Source organism: Phoxinus phoxinus, assembly GCF_949152265.1.
Source record: "Phoxinus phoxinus genome assembly, chromosome: 9".
Classification (NCBI taxonomy): domain Eukaryota; kingdom Metazoa; phylum Chordata; class Actinopteri; order Cypriniformes; family Leuciscidae; genus Phoxinus; species Phoxinus phoxinus.
The window spans coordinates 29335870-29353935 of record NC_136884.1 but is presented as its reverse complement, the minus strand read 5'-3'; the positions used below and the strand labels follow the sequence as shown (position 1 = coordinate 29353935).

General features: G+C 37.6%; 2 protein-coding genes across 2 annotated transcripts; one reads left to right on the top strand and one right to left on the bottom strand.

Moving 5' to 3' along the window:
* The first annotated feature begins 212 nt into the window (after positions 1-212).
* LOC307004096 (uncharacterized protein) lies at positions 213-1743 on the top strand. The gene is made up of 3 exons (XM_079623043.1): positions 213-424; positions 528-712; positions 856-1743. Exons 1-3 carry the CDS (start codon positions 344-346, stop codon positions 1628-1630), a joined length of 1041 nt encoding a protein of 346 aa, XP_079479169.1. The 5' UTR covers positions 213-343; the 3' UTR covers positions 1631-1743.
* A 3002-nt stretch (positions 1744-4745) lies between these two features.
* On the bottom strand, positions 4746-13775 carry LOC307004007 (G2/M phase-specific E3 ubiquitin-protein ligase-like; the record flags this gene model as incomplete). Its single annotated transcript, XM_079622948.1, has 8 exons — positions 4746-5252; positions 5823-6037; positions 6358-6530; positions 6928-7106; positions 8214-8521; positions 8728-9363; positions 11247-11359; positions 13695-13775. The coding sequence occupies 8 exons, from the start codon at positions 13773-13775 to the stop codon at positions 5008-5010; spliced, it is 1950 nt and encodes a 649-aa protein (XP_079479074.1). The 3' UTR covers positions 4746-5007.
* Between the last annotated feature and the right edge of the window lie 4291 nt (positions 13776-18066).

The following is an 18066-nucleotide window of genomic DNA, read 5'->3' as shown; positions in this document are numbered from 1 at the left end:
TCCACAATCCAAAATGATCATGCTTGCACACACACACACACACACACACACACACACACACACACACACACACACACACACACACAAATAGCATATGGCATAGTGGAGCTCTATAGCCATCTAGTCATATAGCTGTAATTTCCAAAAAATGGGCAAAAATCTTACATTAAACCCTGTTCTTTTTGTAGGGAGAAGAGGCCGACCAGCCATTGATGTTACCAGAGAACACATTGAATTTCTGCTGAAGCAAGGCCATACAATTTCAAAAACTGCTGAAATACTGGGATGCTACTCATCATTTCTGTACAAGAAATCAAAGTTGTCGGGTATACCTGTTAGAAGTATGCTGTCTGCAATAGATGATGGTGAACTAGAACAACATGTGAGGCAACTTCAGAGCCAATATTCTAATTCTGGAAATGAGGTAATTGGAGGTCTTTATCTTTAGGCTGTATTTAATTCACATTTGTGTGCCATTGTTTTGTGAATATCATGTCAATTTAGATAATTTCACAAATCTGTTGCAGATGATAAGAGCCCTGTTGCGCGCACAGGGTGTGCTTGTTACACGGTCCAGGGTCCGTGAGATGTTGACACGGGTCAATCCTACTGCTGCTGCAAGGAGATGGAGCCAGACAGTTGCAAGACGTGTTTATCATGTACCTTACCCCAATAGTTTGTGGCACATTGATGGGAACATGCGTCTCATAAGGTTATTATTACCAGACTTGTCATACTTTTTAATATTTTGAAAAGAACTTCAGCAAATAAAAAAAAAAGAGTTTACAGCTGTATTGTTTGCAGACCACTGTCAATCATCATTTTCAAGTAATATTTGTTTTTCAACCTTTCTAGATGGGGCTTTGTGATTCATGGTGCAATTGATGGATACTCCCGTCTGATTACTTACCTCAACTGCAGCACAGACAATCGTGCCACAACAGTGCTTTCTCAGTTTTTGAAAGCAACATGCCTCTATGCCTTACCATCAAGAGTCAGATCTGACCATGGTGGTGAAAATGTCCTTGTGGCTTTATTCATGCATCTAGTTCAAGGACTTGAACACAGAGGTTTCATAACCGGACAATCAGTTCACAATCAGAGAATTGAACGCCTTTGGCGTGATGTATTTTTGCATGTGTTGCAGCAGTTTTACCTTATGTTCTACTCCTTAGAGGATTCAGAGGTTCTAAACCCAGATGATGATGTCCACAGACTTTCACTGCATATTGTTTATCTTCCTGAGATTCAAAAAAGACTGGAGCAGTTTAGACAGGCCTGGAACCTCCATCCGTTGCGAACAGAAAATAATCGCACACCAACTCAACTCTGGACAGAGGGCATGCTCAAAAACATTGCAACAGACAGCACAGCTGTCAACAATGTGTTTGGGGAAAATCCCTACAGCGACCAAAACATTAATGCCATCCTAGCGCAGTATGGAATTCAAACACTGCCTACACTTGATGAGGAAGAGTTCCCAGCTGTTAATGTAGAGCCACCTCAACTCATCCTCACTCAGCAACAACAGACATCTGTACACAGTGCAATCCAACACCTTTCTGATCTAAAGATAAAAAATCAGGCTTGCTATACTGCAATCATCAGTATTTTGCAAACTCAGGTATAGTCCAATTCCAAACCCAGAGACAAAAGTTTATTGGCTGCATATATTATCCAGGACTGTAAGACATTTTTAGTTTAAACAGCTTTAAGTTATATTTTCTGTTCAAAATTGGGCGGTATGGTCGGTGCAGCTGCAGCTGCAGCTGATGGAGCTAATGCCAGGTGTGCTAGATTTGTGGGTGCCAGTCCAAACATTGGCAGTAGCTAACAACACTGTTGGTGCTGTGTTATGTTTTGTCTTTTTTTTTGTAGTATTGTTGGCTGACAATATTTGTATTGTTCCTTTCTACTCCCATTGTGTTATAATTTGTAGAAAAAAGCAGAAAAGCATCTAATTAGTATGAATGAGATTTAACCTGTTAGCCTTCACCAGAGCGAGGACGCTCTGAAGCGTTTTTTTTTTAAATAGTTCAAAGTTACTATCAGATTTAATGTTATTACCTTGACAAACTATACATCATTAAAAATATATAAGTCTCACGTTTCAGTATTTGACCACTATTGTATTCTGAGAAACTTATAGTGACAGTTATGTCTTAATTTGTGTCAGGATTTATGTAATGAAAAAATGAGTCGATACCTTTAATATGAATTATGAGCGTCAGCTACTCCATTCAGAAAAAAACTCCGGTGCTGTTGTCTTGAGAACGCGTGACAAAACAACGTTCCTCAGGGCTTTTGGCTCAAAAATGTGCAGATTTGGAGAAATATTGATATATTATCATAGGTTTACATCATATTTCTATAGACAGGAATAATATTTATTGAATTTATATCCAAATGCGTCGATGTATACATAAAGAGCGCTGGATACTCTGATGTACTGTGTTTTCAATCTATACAGCAGAATGAGGGCGCTCTATGCACAGTTTTTTCCAAATATGGGAGCTCACGAAGAAGAACAATAACCTGTGACCTTCCAGGACGTCACTGACATAAACACAGCTAACGTTAGCTTTCAGAGATCGCTATAACATGCAGATAAAGATGTTTTGAAGACAATAAACATGATTGCAATGATATTTGATTTACCTGTGTTCTTCGAGCCATGTCAGGTATTTTTATAATAATAGATTATGTATAATGCAATGCTAATCGATATAGACTTTACAAACATGCAGAATACCATAAACTCATTTATTTTCTGTCTGATTTTCTTTTCTGAAGCCAAATAAGCTCATAGAAGATTATTTAAAACACTCGACTTGCGCTATAAAGTAAGTTTGGAGCATAAAACAGGGTTTTAATCTCATAAATTGTCGTGTATTGATGGTGTGCTAAGCTAACATGCTAGCTAGCTCTCTAGTTGCACCTGCCATCTAGCTGTTATTTTTTATGATTTTTTTTCTAAATCGGAATGCTTACTGAAATATTTCTTTATTTGAGAAAGGCATTTGATACAGTTTCAAATGTGAAGTGAAGATTATGAACGAAATTAGGGGGTGAAACACCGTGATTAGCCAGTCGTTAGCGATTATAATGGAGACAAAGGAAAATAATATTTATGGCCATAAGCCGGCTGGAAAGGTGTAAATGTGAGCAGGAGAGAGTGACACTGAATGGGGCTCGTTTGCACCACAAAACAATAGAGACAATAGACTGAATAGATGCTAATAGATGACAATAAACACAAGTTTGCATTTTAGAGTCAATTCAAAATAAAGTCATTTGAGATGATCTTGAAAAACATTTAACAAAATACAGAGTTTTAGACTTATCACCTTCAAATTTTAAATATAACATGGTCAGACATGTGTCTTTAGCTGGAGTGCATTTCTAGAGTGCTGACGGGCCAACTTCAATTTAATTTTCATGAAGATGTTTCATAAAAATAAATTTCTAATAACTTACACAACTTTGAAGCTATTCATAATTTTTTTTTCATTATGACAATAATTCATTCTACATTTCCAATAAAGTGCCAGGTGTCAGCTTTCAAATGAGACCATACTTGAGCTTTTAGGACGAAGGGTCAATGAATTGAATCTTTTTTAGGTTGGGTATGCAATTTCTGGGGATTTTTCAAAAGTGGCGCTGAAGGCTAACAGGTTAAATGTTGAACTCTTAATGTATGAAATATGTGAAACATCTTAAGGTTTAAATGGAATATGAATCAATAGACAAGACTTGAAAATGTATGAAAAATAAATTTAATGAATCCTTGGAAAAGTGGAGAAGGATCTAACTATTTTGAATGGGATTGAAAAGATGAATAAACTGGTAATGTATGAAAAAAGATTGAATGTTTAATGGCTTGAATGATAATTTTAGATCAAGGTTTAACTGCCAAAAATTCCTTAAAGGGATAGTTCACCCAAAAATGAAAATTCTGTCATTTTTTACTCACCCTCAAGTTGTTCCAAACCTGTATGAGTTTCTTTGTTCTGCTGAACACAAAGGAAGATATTTGGAAGGATGTTTGTAATCAACAGATCTCGGTACCCATTGACTTCCATAATAGGGAAAAATATACTATGGAAATCAATGGGGACCGAGATCTGTTTGGTTACAAACATTCTTCCAACTATCTTCCTTTGTGTTCAGCAGAACAAAGAAACTCATACAGTTTTGGAACAACTTGAGGGTGAGTAAATGACAGAATTTTCATTTTTGGGTGAACTATCCCTTTAACATCAATCCATTACTTGCATTACTGGGGAATCCGTCCAACCAAAGGATAGAACGTTTGTGGAGGGATTCATTCTACAGCAACAGCATATTCTACAGTCTCGAAGATTCTGAACTGCTTGATCCCAGCAACAACCTTCACAAAGTTTCAACATGGCATTGAGTAATAAATCCCAGCTGTAACTGTTGAACAGCCTCAAATTAACCTTACTCCTCCGCAAATGGAAACGGTTTCCCATGCTATTGACCATCTTACAGATTTGAAGATTAAGTTTCAGGTTTGTTGTGCAGAAATTGCTAATGTTTTGGTAAACTAGTGTTGCAGATTAGAGTGTTGACAAAAAATGTCTTTTGTAATAATTTAATGTGTAAAAGTTTTAACTACAAGAATGCTCTGTTGAAGAATTAATAGATGCTAACATTGAAAAGAAAAAATTATTTTCAATGAAAAGCTGGTGTGCAAGTGAGAGAACCTGAACAAACAGTTAATGAGCAATGTAACTGTTTTTCCACAATAAACACAAACATGCATAATGCAGAACAATGCATTTTATTTTGCAATGGATGCACATCTCAAACATATTGGACTTCAAAGTGCTTCTTAAAATTGAAATTTATAAAAGCTGTACTCAGTCGTAACTGTACCTAAAATTACTTGGTGTAAAAAGGGGACTTCTGTAAGTCAAATCATTGACAACATTTTTATTTTATTGCTGAACTATTCCTTAAGAGGAAAAGTTGACTTTAACCATTTCAGGCAACACCAAAATATGGACTCTGCATGATTCCCTCTGTCATGTAGGTCTTGAACATTTCATATTCTGTGTGTATCGGCAGTCGTAGTATAATGAGGCAAGTATTGGCCTCTGGAAAGATTTTCCTGTCTTGATGGAGGAACTCTATTTCTGGGCGGTGGGGGAAACCCAAAGGTGGCACTGTGGAGGCTCCAGTGGCAAACTCCATTATCATTTCAAGAGTGACTCCATCAGTCTCTCCCTCTGCAAAGTATATGTACAGAAAAATCACAAACCTCAAAAGACTAACCTAAAATGTGTGGTACATGCAGTTCTTTGACAGCGATATTTTATCTAAACAGAGCCAGCCTGTCTAATTATGACTACATCTAGCTGCAGGGTTTCTATTGTCTGATTACAAAAAAAAAAAACCTAAGTATTTGTTCTGCATAATGGTTAGATTTACCAAAAATCTGATAATTTCTCACTTCAAACACTTGTTTTCTTTAAATCTAAGTCACTGTTTTTATTAATCACTGTTTATAGAGGACCAATAGCATAAAACAAATACAAATGACACATTACAAGAGAATTAAAAGCTACATAAAGTAGCGTAAGCATTCTAGCTATTAATTTAACTGCTCCTTTAAATGTGTCCTGCTCATAATGAAACAGTCTGAATATAAATATTTACTGTAATTGTAATGATTCAGGACAAGGCACAAATACAATTTGGAAAATGGATTTAAGTATTCACTCATACTGTAGAAATTAAACGTTGAATTTTTTTTTTTACATGGCATACCTTTAACATTACATAAAAACATATCATACCTTCAACATCAATCAACCTGTCCCTCCAGTAGCATATGGTCTGGTTTTCCTTTGCCCTTCTGTTGCTGCCTTGTGGGGAAAAGTTCACATAAAAAAGACTGCAGAGGTCCTTTGCTTGAAGGGGCCTCTGCTCATTGACAAACATGTCATTAAAAAGTGCAGGATATTTCTGCATCTCTTCCAGCAAACCAAGAGTTTGCAACCCTTCTGAAAACCTGCATAACAAACAAAGCAGTCAATTGAAGTTTCAAGCTGATGATAGTTGTCAAAAAGTAAAAGGCTTAATTTACTTCACCCAAAAAAAAAAAAAAACACGATTCCGTCATTAGTTACTCAGGTCAACCTGTAAGACCTTCATATACTGTATGTTTAACACAAAGGGTGTTCTATCATTACAACTCTTAGGATATGTTAGCGTGGTAGTATCTTTATTTGTGTTCTGGAAGTTAACTAAAGTCCTGGGGTGTGGAAACCCATGAGGGTGAATAATTAACAATTTCAATATTTGGGCAGACTAACCCTTTAAATCACTTACTGGTCCAAGGCAGCCCGCAGTCTCCCATTCACAAAGAACTCTGCAGCTGACTGGACAAGAGAGTTCCTTTCTGTCAAGTGTGATATATATCTCAAGGCACCAATGATACTTAAGCTGTCTGCTGCTTCTGCAATGGCACAATTTGCCTCCTGAACAGTTGTTGCTTCCTGTATCTAAAACAGTTGCGAAAAAATAATTAAACTGTTAAGCAAAGAGAAGCGTTCACCCTGATGGTGGAAAAGCAGCTCTAGATGCCCTGTGTTCTGTATGACACTGATGCCAGCTCAAGCAGAGCTGAGCAACATGTACCCATTAAGTGTTTTTATATGTACTTTGAAAGCTGTAGCTCACAATTATGGTTACTTTTACATTTCTGTATTTACATTACATTTCTGACACACACTTGTGGGTGTTTGGTCAATCACAATGCACTGGGTCAGCTGACCAATCAGAGCAGATGGAAGGAGGGGCTTTGTAGAAAACACCACATTTGATAGAGGCTGGACATAGAGGAGCTAAAATATTGCACTGCATTTATATATAAAAAAAAATTCTCAAACATCTCTGTACCTTGATTAGTTGCTCCCTCAATGTATGATCTCCAACCTCATCCACTGAGGCAGAGGATGTTGGCATGCCACAGATCTGCTGAAAAAGTCTTTCAGAGAAGAAATGTGGGCCAACTCCTCCATGGACGACACACATAGCAATCATCTTCCCCACTGATGCATACAACCCATTCTCCAAAGCTAAAGTAAAACAGAAGAAATATTGATGTCAGAAATTCCTACAGAACCAGTCTAAATACTGTTTTAATATTCAAGTTAATATTTTACCCCTCAGTCACTCCTTATTAGAATTCAGGAGATCTGATCATAATTGGACAATTTTAAATGCAGGTGAAAACAGGACTGTCATCCTTACATTCTACGGTCTTACATTTCTAATGTAACTGAGGAAAACAGACACATTTTTTAAACAGATTCATCTTTTTTACTCTTTGTAGGTCTATTCTTTGTCCAAATTCTTTTTTCTTAGAATGGCATAATATGAACTAACAACTGCAAGTTATATACTCAAAATTGTGTACTAATAAAGTTTATATCTCATAGAGTTGACTTTAAAGTCATGACTGTAAGCTTTTTAATCACAATTGCAAGTTTATATCCCATAATTCTGAGAGAAATTTTTTTTTTTGCACAATTGGGAGCAAAAAGTCAGAATTGTTAGATAAAAAGTCAGTTACCTTTTTTATTTTGTGGCAGCTTCCACAAAAACATCTTTGCATATGAAACAGTTATACACACGTGTAACTTTTGAATACTTTTACAAATTTTTATTATAACAGCTGTATAGAACAACAAAGTGTGAGGTGTAGATTATAGGATTATATTTAGATCTACCCTCATCACCTGAAAGGTTGCAGGAAAGAGCACTGAGCATTAATCAAGTGAATGCAGTGATCTCATCTTTGCAACATGATTTCTGCGTTCTCACAAAATCATTTTATCATAACTAATAGCGCAAACAAGGTGTAAATAGCATGAGACTACAATGTAGCACTGTCATTATAACGAACATTTTACGAGTCTGGATTCAATAAAACCCTTTACTGGACTACCAAGTTAGATATTTCTGAAACAAACAGAATGTTTTAATAATACAATGTGAAACTTAGGAAATTTGATTTGTCAGTTTATGAACCCTCAAAAAATAAACAAAAGATCAAAAAGACTATTCGACTGTTAAGGTGGAATCCAAAAGCATCATCTGACCAGTAGTGGTGGGAGAGAAAACCGAATAGCATTAAAACATAACCGGACACAAAAGCTTTCTGTTTTAACAGAAGTACTGACCTTGTGTGTCTAGAGCCAAACTCCGGTCTTTCTCATGGCCCTGAAAGACATTTGATTGATGGATGGCCTGCATCAACAACCGCAAGTATTCTCTAGTAGGGCCGCCTTCATCTATTGCCCCTTCCCCATTTTCCTCAGCATCAACAAACACATCTAATTTAGCTTGTGGGTTGAATCGTCGCCGCTTGACAGCTTGCAGGCTGCACTGTAGTATGTTTTCTCTGAACACATTTATTTGGTTTGCTGTTGGGCAGATGCTTCCATCGATTTTGCTTTGCAGTTTTTTTAGAATGGTCTGTAGGTCAACCCTGCAAGAGACAAAGATTGGATTGTTTTTAGTCAAATGCTGAACATTTTGGTATATTTTAGAATATTGCTGGTTGCATAAAGCCCCGCTCACACATGCAGGGACTTCCAGTCACAAAGCAACCTCATCCCATCATTTTTAAATGGAAGAGTTTGCGAATGCATAAAAAGCATTTAACTAAGTAAATAAGCATATATAGGAACATACTCATCTAGGGTCACGGACCTCCCTTGATCTATTAGGGATAGATCTACAATGTCTGATTGCTGGGGAGATGGAAAACTAAGTGGTGTCTCTTCATCAATATCAATGACAATTGGCTCTGTAGGTTGGTCTTCAAAATTAAAATTAATGAATGGAGTCTGGGCTGTGAACAAAGAGGCCAGAGCGACTGGAGACTGGGCAGAGGCCAGAGCGACTGGAGACTGGGCAGAGGCCAGAGCGACTGGAGACTGGGCAGAGGCCAGAGCGACTGGAGACTGGGCAGAGGCCAGAGCGACTGGAGACTGGGCAGAGGCCAGAGCGACTGGAGACTGGGCAGAGGCCAGAGCGACTGGAGACTGGGCAGTGGCCAGAGCGACTGGAGACTGGGCAGAGGCCAGAGCGACTGGAGACTGGGCAGAGGCCAGAGCGACTGGAGACTGGGCAGAGGCCAGAGCGACTGGGCAGAGGCCAGAGCGACTGGAGACTGGGCAGAGGCCAGAGCGACTGGAGACTGGGCAGAGGCCAGAGCGACTGGAGACTGGGCAGAGGCCAGAGCGACTGGAGACTGGGCAGAGGCCAGAGCGACTGGAGACTGGGCAGAGGCCAGAGCGACTGGAGACTGGGCTGGTGATAGAGCCACTGGAGACCAGTGATGCGCGGGTTGATCCAAAGTGAGCGGGTGCCTGCGGTCACCCGCGGTTACGAGTAGAGGTCGACCGATTCATCGGTTTTGCCGATTAATCGGCACCGATTGTTGACTGGTGGAACTATCGTTATCGGCAAAAATATATACCGATAGTTTTTCCTGGTTGCGTCCGTTGCTGGAGCGGCTGAGAAGCGCGCGCTGTCATTCATTACACAGTGTAAGAGCTGAGAAGGGTCTGCTGGCATGATGCAGTACAAGAGCGGCCTCTAGAGGTGTAATAACTCGTGCCTCGTGTTGTTTATTTCGACACGTGATTCTGCGTGCTGCACTGAGAGCACATGCTGCACTGAGAGCACATGCTGCGCGGAGAGCGCTGACATCAGATGCGCGTTTAAAGCACCGACACCTCAAATGTATGTATACAGTACATTTTGTCATATCATTATAAAGTGATTCATTTGTTGACTAAATGCTGCATTAGTAGAGAAAGAACAGCACAACAGTAGGCTATGTTTGTTTGCCTTCGAGGCTGAGAGGACGCTAACATTAGTAGTACCTCAAGCGGTTAAAACACTGACAAACATAAACGTAAGTCCGACCCGAATGTTTAATGTCACAATTGTTAACTCTATTTGCATTAGTTCATATCCAGCTGGTCACTTTTATGCACTTAATATGCAGATAAGTTGCATATTTAAAGCTAGAGACGTAAGCAAACTGATATGTTCATACAGCCGACAGAAACATAACCGAAATCGAATGCTTTTCTGATTCTTTTTTTTTTTTTTTCATCTTCACTTTAATACAAATTTTGTTACTTTTTTATTAATTAAGTTGGCTTGAAAAGAACAGTTAAATAGTTACATTTTGAATGTAACTGGTTTTATTTGTTATTTAGAATATTACTTTTTGTTTCAGTTTGAATGAATGTCTTTTATTGACTTAAATATTTATTCACATTTATATATTTATTTCATTTAGCATGTTTTCATGGTTCAATACAGTTTTTTTATTTTTATAATAAAGTTCAGCACTGTTTTACTTGGAGTGTTATGTTTGTTTTTATCCAGTATCAATTTTAAAAACTATCGGTTCATTAATCGGTTATCGGCAAGTATGGCCCCACCTAGCTATCGTTATCGGTAAAATCCACTATCGGTCGACCTCTAGTTACGAGTCATCCAAAAATATTTTTAATGATATTCGGGTCGCGGTCGGTCGGGTCGTTTGAAATAAAGATGCCAATTAAACCTTTGTAATTTATATAGTACTAGACACAATGTTCTATGAAATTCATAGGTCTACACTTTATTGGCTGAATAACTGCGCGAGGATGACGCACGAGCTCAGTCAGAGATGACTGGGAAATCCTTATTTACTTTTTGAATGTTGAGCGCGTTATTAACTTTTGACAAAATGCCCGATTTCCCAACACGTTGAACTGAGCAATGCCATTGTGCCATTTTAATAGGCTACTTTTAAACGCATATAGCTCAGTAATGTCAGTTTTATGTAGCTATTTGCTGAGAACGGGCGGGGTTTTTGTTGGGAAAGTCGGGGGAGAGACGCACACGTCGATTAGACTGGATAAACACATGCAGCATCTTAATTGTTAAGAAAATGAAACGAAATAAATGAATAGCCTAAATCAATCCTTTATTACAAAAACTAGGCGATATCATACAGCATTCAGAAAAATGCGCACCCCTAGTTCCTCCGTCTATGGCCCAATGACTAAAATGAGCATTTACTAGCTACTTTAAAAAAAACCCGGGTCAGGAAGCGGGTCGGGTACAATATTTTCTTTATTTTTTTTTGCGGTCCGAGTTGCGGGTGGGTTAGTTGAAAACGTCGGTCGGGTGCGGGTTGTTTATACATTGACCCGCGCATCACTGCTGGAGACTGGGCAGAGGCCAGAGCGACTGGAGACTGGACAAAGGGCGAATCCCCTGAAGTCTGGGCAACATTTACAGGGTCACAGTGCTTTTCCTGAAATGAAACACAGACATTAATGCAGGGAACTACACTGCGACCTTTTGAAATGCCATTGCGACCCTAATTTTTAATGGGTCGCAAATGTATCACTGACTATTTTTGTTCCTACCTTATGTTTTAGGCAATATGCTATGATTTACTATGAGCATTTATTAAAACAGAAATGTGTATTTTAAGAATACGTTTTATAAAGTGCTCTGAGCATTCAACACAAAGTTGGCTTCAGCCCCGCGACTTATAAAGTAATCGGGTTGATGTGCGCGTTTGTATGTCACACGTTTCCCGCATAACCATTCTCCTCTATTGGTTCTTTATTTGTTTTAAAAAGCAGACGTAATATTAATCCGTCTCTGGTCATGATTTGGAGACAATGAGCATTGAACCGTTTTGCTTATATTTATCACGCAGTAAAAATGCCGTCTGTGGATGAGAATCCAAAACAATTAGTGGGACGTTGTCCTGCTTCACTTCACAGGCGCTGAGTGAAATAAGAATTTTAGAATGACGGGACACTCATTTATATGACACTTTATTCAACAGGAAGAACAGCTCGTTCCGCGCGTCATACGTCAATGTAGCCTACATGCGCAGTCCTTTCAGTTTCGGTTTTCAATCCGATCAAGTGTTGACGTCTTCTCTCGATCGCATTACAAAAGGAATAAACCACCCCTTTCAATCCGATCGAAATTGCATTCGGATCGACCTCAACCCGATCGATTAAGGCGTTTACATGAAGATTTTTTTAGTCCGATTGAGCCGTCAATCCGATTATAAGTGTCCATGTAAATTGAAGCTTCTCAATGACAGTATGAAGCACGCGAAATGTATAGACATGTACATATGCCGTGACGCAGCAGCACTCCGCACTGCATTTCGGCGTCAAGCTAACCAAGCAAGTGAGGAATCTGAATTGATAATTAAGTTCAATGTAGCTGATAATATAGCCTTATTTGTGGCTTATTATATTTCACTTAATTGTGAAGTAGACATGCATTTTTTTTTATCTTTAATACTGAATAGTCAATAGCTGCTGAAAATCTATTATTATATTATTTTATGGATTATATTTATTTTAAGAGTTCAGGAGTCTGCCCATCTGTGGCAACCATAGCATGTTGAAATCCAAAAGAAATTAATTTAGCACATTATTGTGTACTGTATTTTCTATTGCAGTAAATCTATCCCAACCAATGTTAAAGAAAACAAGGCGGCATGTGGTTTAAAAGATGGAAAGTAAAATAAAAAAGCACATCTGTATGCAATACAGTTTCGTTATTGTTCATTATTATCCAGAGCGGCTTACTATAAATAATTTGTGCGACCAAATCATGTTTTGCGCCAGTAACTGAAAAAGTTAGTAGCACAAGTGCCACCAGTGGAAAAGGTTAGTGTAGTTCCCTGCATTAATGTAGACTGTAATCACAGACTGAACACAACTGTACTGACTATACATTTGGGCATGATGAGTTATAGTCGGTCATGTACTGGATTTTATTTGGTAAATGTGTTTCCATCTTAGTTTATGTGCATGTTTTCATGCAAAATGCACAGAAATAGGTGGATGGACACATAGCAAGGTTTCAAACATGCAAGAACGATGGAGAGGGGGTTTGAGTCACTAATAATAAAAATTTCAACTGATAAAAATGTTTATTTAATGTTATCCATGTTATATTTCATCTTAACTAACAATGTGAAGCTCAAACAGTAGAGCGTTGGCACTAGCAATGCCAAGGTCATGGGTTCAATTCCAAGGGAACGCAAGAACTGACAAAATGTAAAATGTGTATCTTGAATGCAATGTAAGTCGCTTTGGATAAAAGCATCTGCCAAATGCATAAGTGTAAATGTCTTTACATGCAAGGCTCATTAATGTTTTCTCTCAGGCTAGTAGCAAATTAAATTAAATTGTGGAGGATATTAACTGTGAAAAGATGATTGACAGGCCAGTTTATGGTGTCCGTTAAAGACAGTTTTATGACTGGATAGTATGTCCCAAAAGCTTGCCTAGTCTTCTCTCACACACTCAAAAGTATGTACTTTTTCTTCACAAAAAGAGCGCATACTTTTAGGGCATGGTATAAGTAGGTAAACTGGGACGCAGGGATTCTTAACAAGCCTTAAGATCAAATTTAACAGGGACAATCAGGCCAAAAAATGATAACTTATCAATAAAAGGTAATGCATATGGCCAAATCAAAATCATTATGAAAAAAAAAAAAAAATTGTTCAAGTGATGCTGTCGTAGTAACTTACCAGATAATCAAAAGGTGATGTCCAAAGGACAAACAATGTAGAGAGCAGTATGATTCCATGATCTGAAATTGACCCAGTAGAAGTGCTCTCTATAGCATTTGAAGAAGTAGCTTCCTGGATTGTGATACAGTAACCTGCCAGTAATTGTAACCATGCAGCCAAACATTGTAACATGTGACATTACAGAGAACACATTTATATGATTGTAGTATGATATAAATCCCTGGGTATAATTCCATACCTGCAAGACAGTGGCTCGTGGCACGATGTAAAGCCTGCTTTTGCCAACAACTGCTTTTAGTTCCTTCACAGAACTAACTTGCAATTTCTGGATTTTGCGTCCTTTGCCTGTCCTTGCCAATTCAAAGCCTACCAAATTTAAACTGATACGAGGGTAGCTTTGGCAAACAAAGTTGTTCAGTTAAGATAAACTCCAGTTTAACACAATCTTTGAGTTTGTGCATCCAGCCCCCGTTGACTCATGCACAGGTTTTCCTAAAAATGGAAAAGTAAACATCAGTATAATCGGTTCCTAGTGGCAAAGTAACATTCATTAGTTGCTGCAAGATCTTTCAGGACTCCTAGCATTCTGGACTCATTTTCAGACATAATCGTAGTGTTGCCAAACCCCAAAAGTAGACCTGTATGCAGTGGCATAACCGGGCCCTTATGCAGGATTATCAAGGCGGGCCCCCCTACCACAGCACGTGATGACGCAATGTCCACGAGTAGGCTACCATGAATAGGACAGTTTACACTGCAGGTTTGCAGGGGGCCTCGACTGTCAATCAATATCTTCCAGTCACGCGGGCCCCTGATTGGTCCGGCCTATACGCAACCGCATACCCTGCTTACCGAAAGTTACGCCTGTGCCTGTATGACTACCACAGGTAACCTAAGATCATTTGGGTTTCTACAAAGTTTTGAAACTAAACGAACCCTACACTCCTACGAAAATTGCATGACAGAAGAAAGAGCCTGGTCTCACTCACAAGGCCATCACACATTTGACCATATGTGAAAGAACATTAACATACAATATATGGTGTAGCTTGCCTTAGCGTCTGAATGCACCACCCAGATCCTCACACTAACCAGAACCACCATTGACTAACTTCAGATAGCTAATGCAAAATGATTCATTGAGAGGTATTCCTGGACACTTTCAAAGTGATGCCTTGACATGAGAAAGTGTTGTGTAACTATTAAAATGGCTACATGGACTGTTATGGAAATGCATCAAAGAGTAAACTACTCTACAATATTTCTTTGAAAAAACAAATGTTAAATGTAACAGTCAAATGTTTCCCAATATAGAGACAGTACAAAAAAAATAAAAAAAAATCGGACCATACAGGCTCAAGCTAACAAAATTGAAAGCAGCTCATTCCATAGCTTTCTTTGCAAGAAGGTTAGATAAGGTGTACAAGTAAATAACACTCAATTCTTATCTGCTTCAATCTCACATTTACCTAATCCATGTTTAGCCAGTTCCTCAAGTTCTATTGTGGGGGGCAGAATACCATTATCTGGCCCTGGGAGGAGGAAAAGTTTTGCTTGCCAAATAGGGTTCCAATAAAAAAAATAAAAAATAAAAATAAAAAATAGGGTCTGCGGCCACCAGATCCTCCTGTAAAACACAAATAGATAAGTGTCAGCAGTAATTCTTGGCAAAAATGTGTGTGTGTGTGTGTGTGGGGGGGGGGGGGTTATCTACTGATCTGTTCTTATACTAAACAATTCTGGCTACTGATCTGTTCTTATACTAAACAATTGTGGTTTCAAATTTCAGCTTCCATCTTGCATTCATCAGTTGTGTAATATTTCTGTCAGTAAGGTTCTTTTTCACTTCGATGTCTCTGAAAATAAAAAGCTAAATGATATATTAAACTTTTTTGTATGATTCACAAAGCAAGATAGGCCTACCATAAATTCAAATACCTAACTGCAAAGTATTTTCTTATGATTTACAATTATTATTGTCACCACTTCAAAAAAAAAAAAAAAAAATCCCCTCCAATAATAAAGCTCTACGTTTTATAAATGTAATTTTTAGTTTTTCCTTTTCTCTGTATCCCCACATGTTCATGGTTCTGGATTTCATTTGTACCGATTTATAAAAAAAAAAAAAAGAAAAAAAAAAGTGAGCTAGGTCTTGTGCTAACAAACCCGTCTTTGTACACGAGCATGTTCTCAATGCTAGAGTTCATGTGTATGGACCCTTTTAATACTAAAAGCAAAGTGTAATGTTGTGTAGAGCCTTCTTGAGATTTAAGAAATAGCTATTTTGATGTATATTTGCAGTAGTTCTAGCTGCTAGTGTCCCTAGCGAACCCATTCAAAAAGCCATTAGACCTTAAAAGTGCACTTTTTGTTGTCAATATAAATTTTAAACGAAGTAGCTGCTACATTTGACTCGAGTAGGCCTACATTCACAAAAAGACCCTAGAATGCATTTTGGCAACTGTTCTGCTTTAAGTTATTAAACAACTACCCCAGACTTCTGATAGCACATTAACAATTCTGATGTTAAAAAAGAAAAATTACCTCGACCATGATGAAGTCGCCGGCGAAATAATCGTCTTGTTGTGGAAAGTAAGGTTGAATCATCATTTCTCGCTGCCAGCTCCTGTCTTGCACGGGCTGCAGCGTTAAAAAGATCCCTTCGCCCTCTGGCTGCACCAACATGGTGCTAATCAGTGCTAATTAAGTTAACAGTTAACAGGTGCGATTTGAATGATTAGAAAAACACTGCTCCCGCCTAAAGTGTGATGCGGGCCTAATTTGCATACAGATATCTGCAACGTCATTTCGCCTAGTCAAAACTCTAATTCAAGATATCTATAATTACATTTTGACTAGGCAGAATGAAAGTTACAGATATCTCAAAATGCAGATATCTCTAATCAAAATGAATTTCAAGATATCTATAACTAAATTAAATTATGACTATCCCTAACTCCAGTTTGAGATATCTACAACGCCATTTTGACTAGTCATAACTTAATTTAAGATATCTGAAAAGGAACATGTAGATATCTTGAATTGAGGTGAATTAAAGATATCTTGAACTGGAGTTATGACTAGTCAGAATCAAATTGAAGATATCTCAAACTAGAATTACAGATATCTACAATTCAATTGAAGATATCCGTAATTCACATAGTGGATATCTCCAACTGAATTGTAGATATCTGTAATGATAAACCCCATACAAATGAATGGTAAAAGTGATGTCATTTGTCCTAGGAAGAATGTCTTTGTGGATATCTGAAATTACAATTATGGATAGGAAGAATGTAGTTGCGGATATCTGAAATGTTCTTTTTGACTAGGCAAAACTGAATTACAGATATCTGCAACACATATCCAGTCTAGCTGTTAAATGTTAAAATGGCTTGCCATAGTATGGGCACGCCCATTTTTTCTCGACACAAGCTCCGACGCCTCGGTTCAAATGTCACATCACTACTTATTGCCTGGACTGGATTTATGCTTATGGAATTCCCCAATAAATTACTGCACTTGGGTCTTCCCTTTTCCCGTTCCTTCGTGTGTGGATCGGGACACTATGTTCCTTTTTAGAAATAAATGATATCTGCAAGGATTTTCAATCAGGATTTAGACCATACCATAGTACTGTGACAGCTCTCATTAGAGTCACAAATGATTTGCTCTTATACAATCGTGGTTGTATCTCTCTATTGGTGTTACTCGATCTTAGTGCTGCATTTGACATTATCGTCCACAAGATTCTTTTAAATAGACTTGAAAATTATGTTGGCATTAGTGGAAATGCACACTCACAGAAATATTTCACCCAAAATGTAAGATTTATGTAATTTTATTACATGACAAATTCCCATTTATATTTTTTTCATAATTTTAACACAAATCTACCAAATAAACTTTATACGATTTATTTTCATTAGGATAATAAAACCTATTTATTTTAAATGCATAATCCTCAGGTTTATGTAATTAGTTTATGTAAAGTGTAATTATTCTAAATTAATAATAAAAAGTTAATTTATTTAAAATACATAAAGTTTATTGTATAAATTGCATAATAATTAAGATAACTAAATCAGGATAATTAAAAAAGTTAAATAACATTTATTTGAATCATGTTATAATGTATGCTTATATACTAAACCAAATTAAACAATGCATCACATTTATGCAATTGTTTCCCCATCTTATAAAAAAAATAGAATTAGACCAACTTGAAAATTCCAGATTTATTTATATTTTTCTTTGATACAAAACTCTGGATTGAGCCAAGTTAACATCAGCCAACATTTAGGAAACCATCCATGAACCCACTTACACAGCCGCACTCGAACATCACATGACTGCTTGGACACCCAAAAAAAGAAAAAAAAAAAAAAAAAAAAAAAAACTTTACAGAGATCCATTTTCAGTTGCTATTGCTAATTAACGTA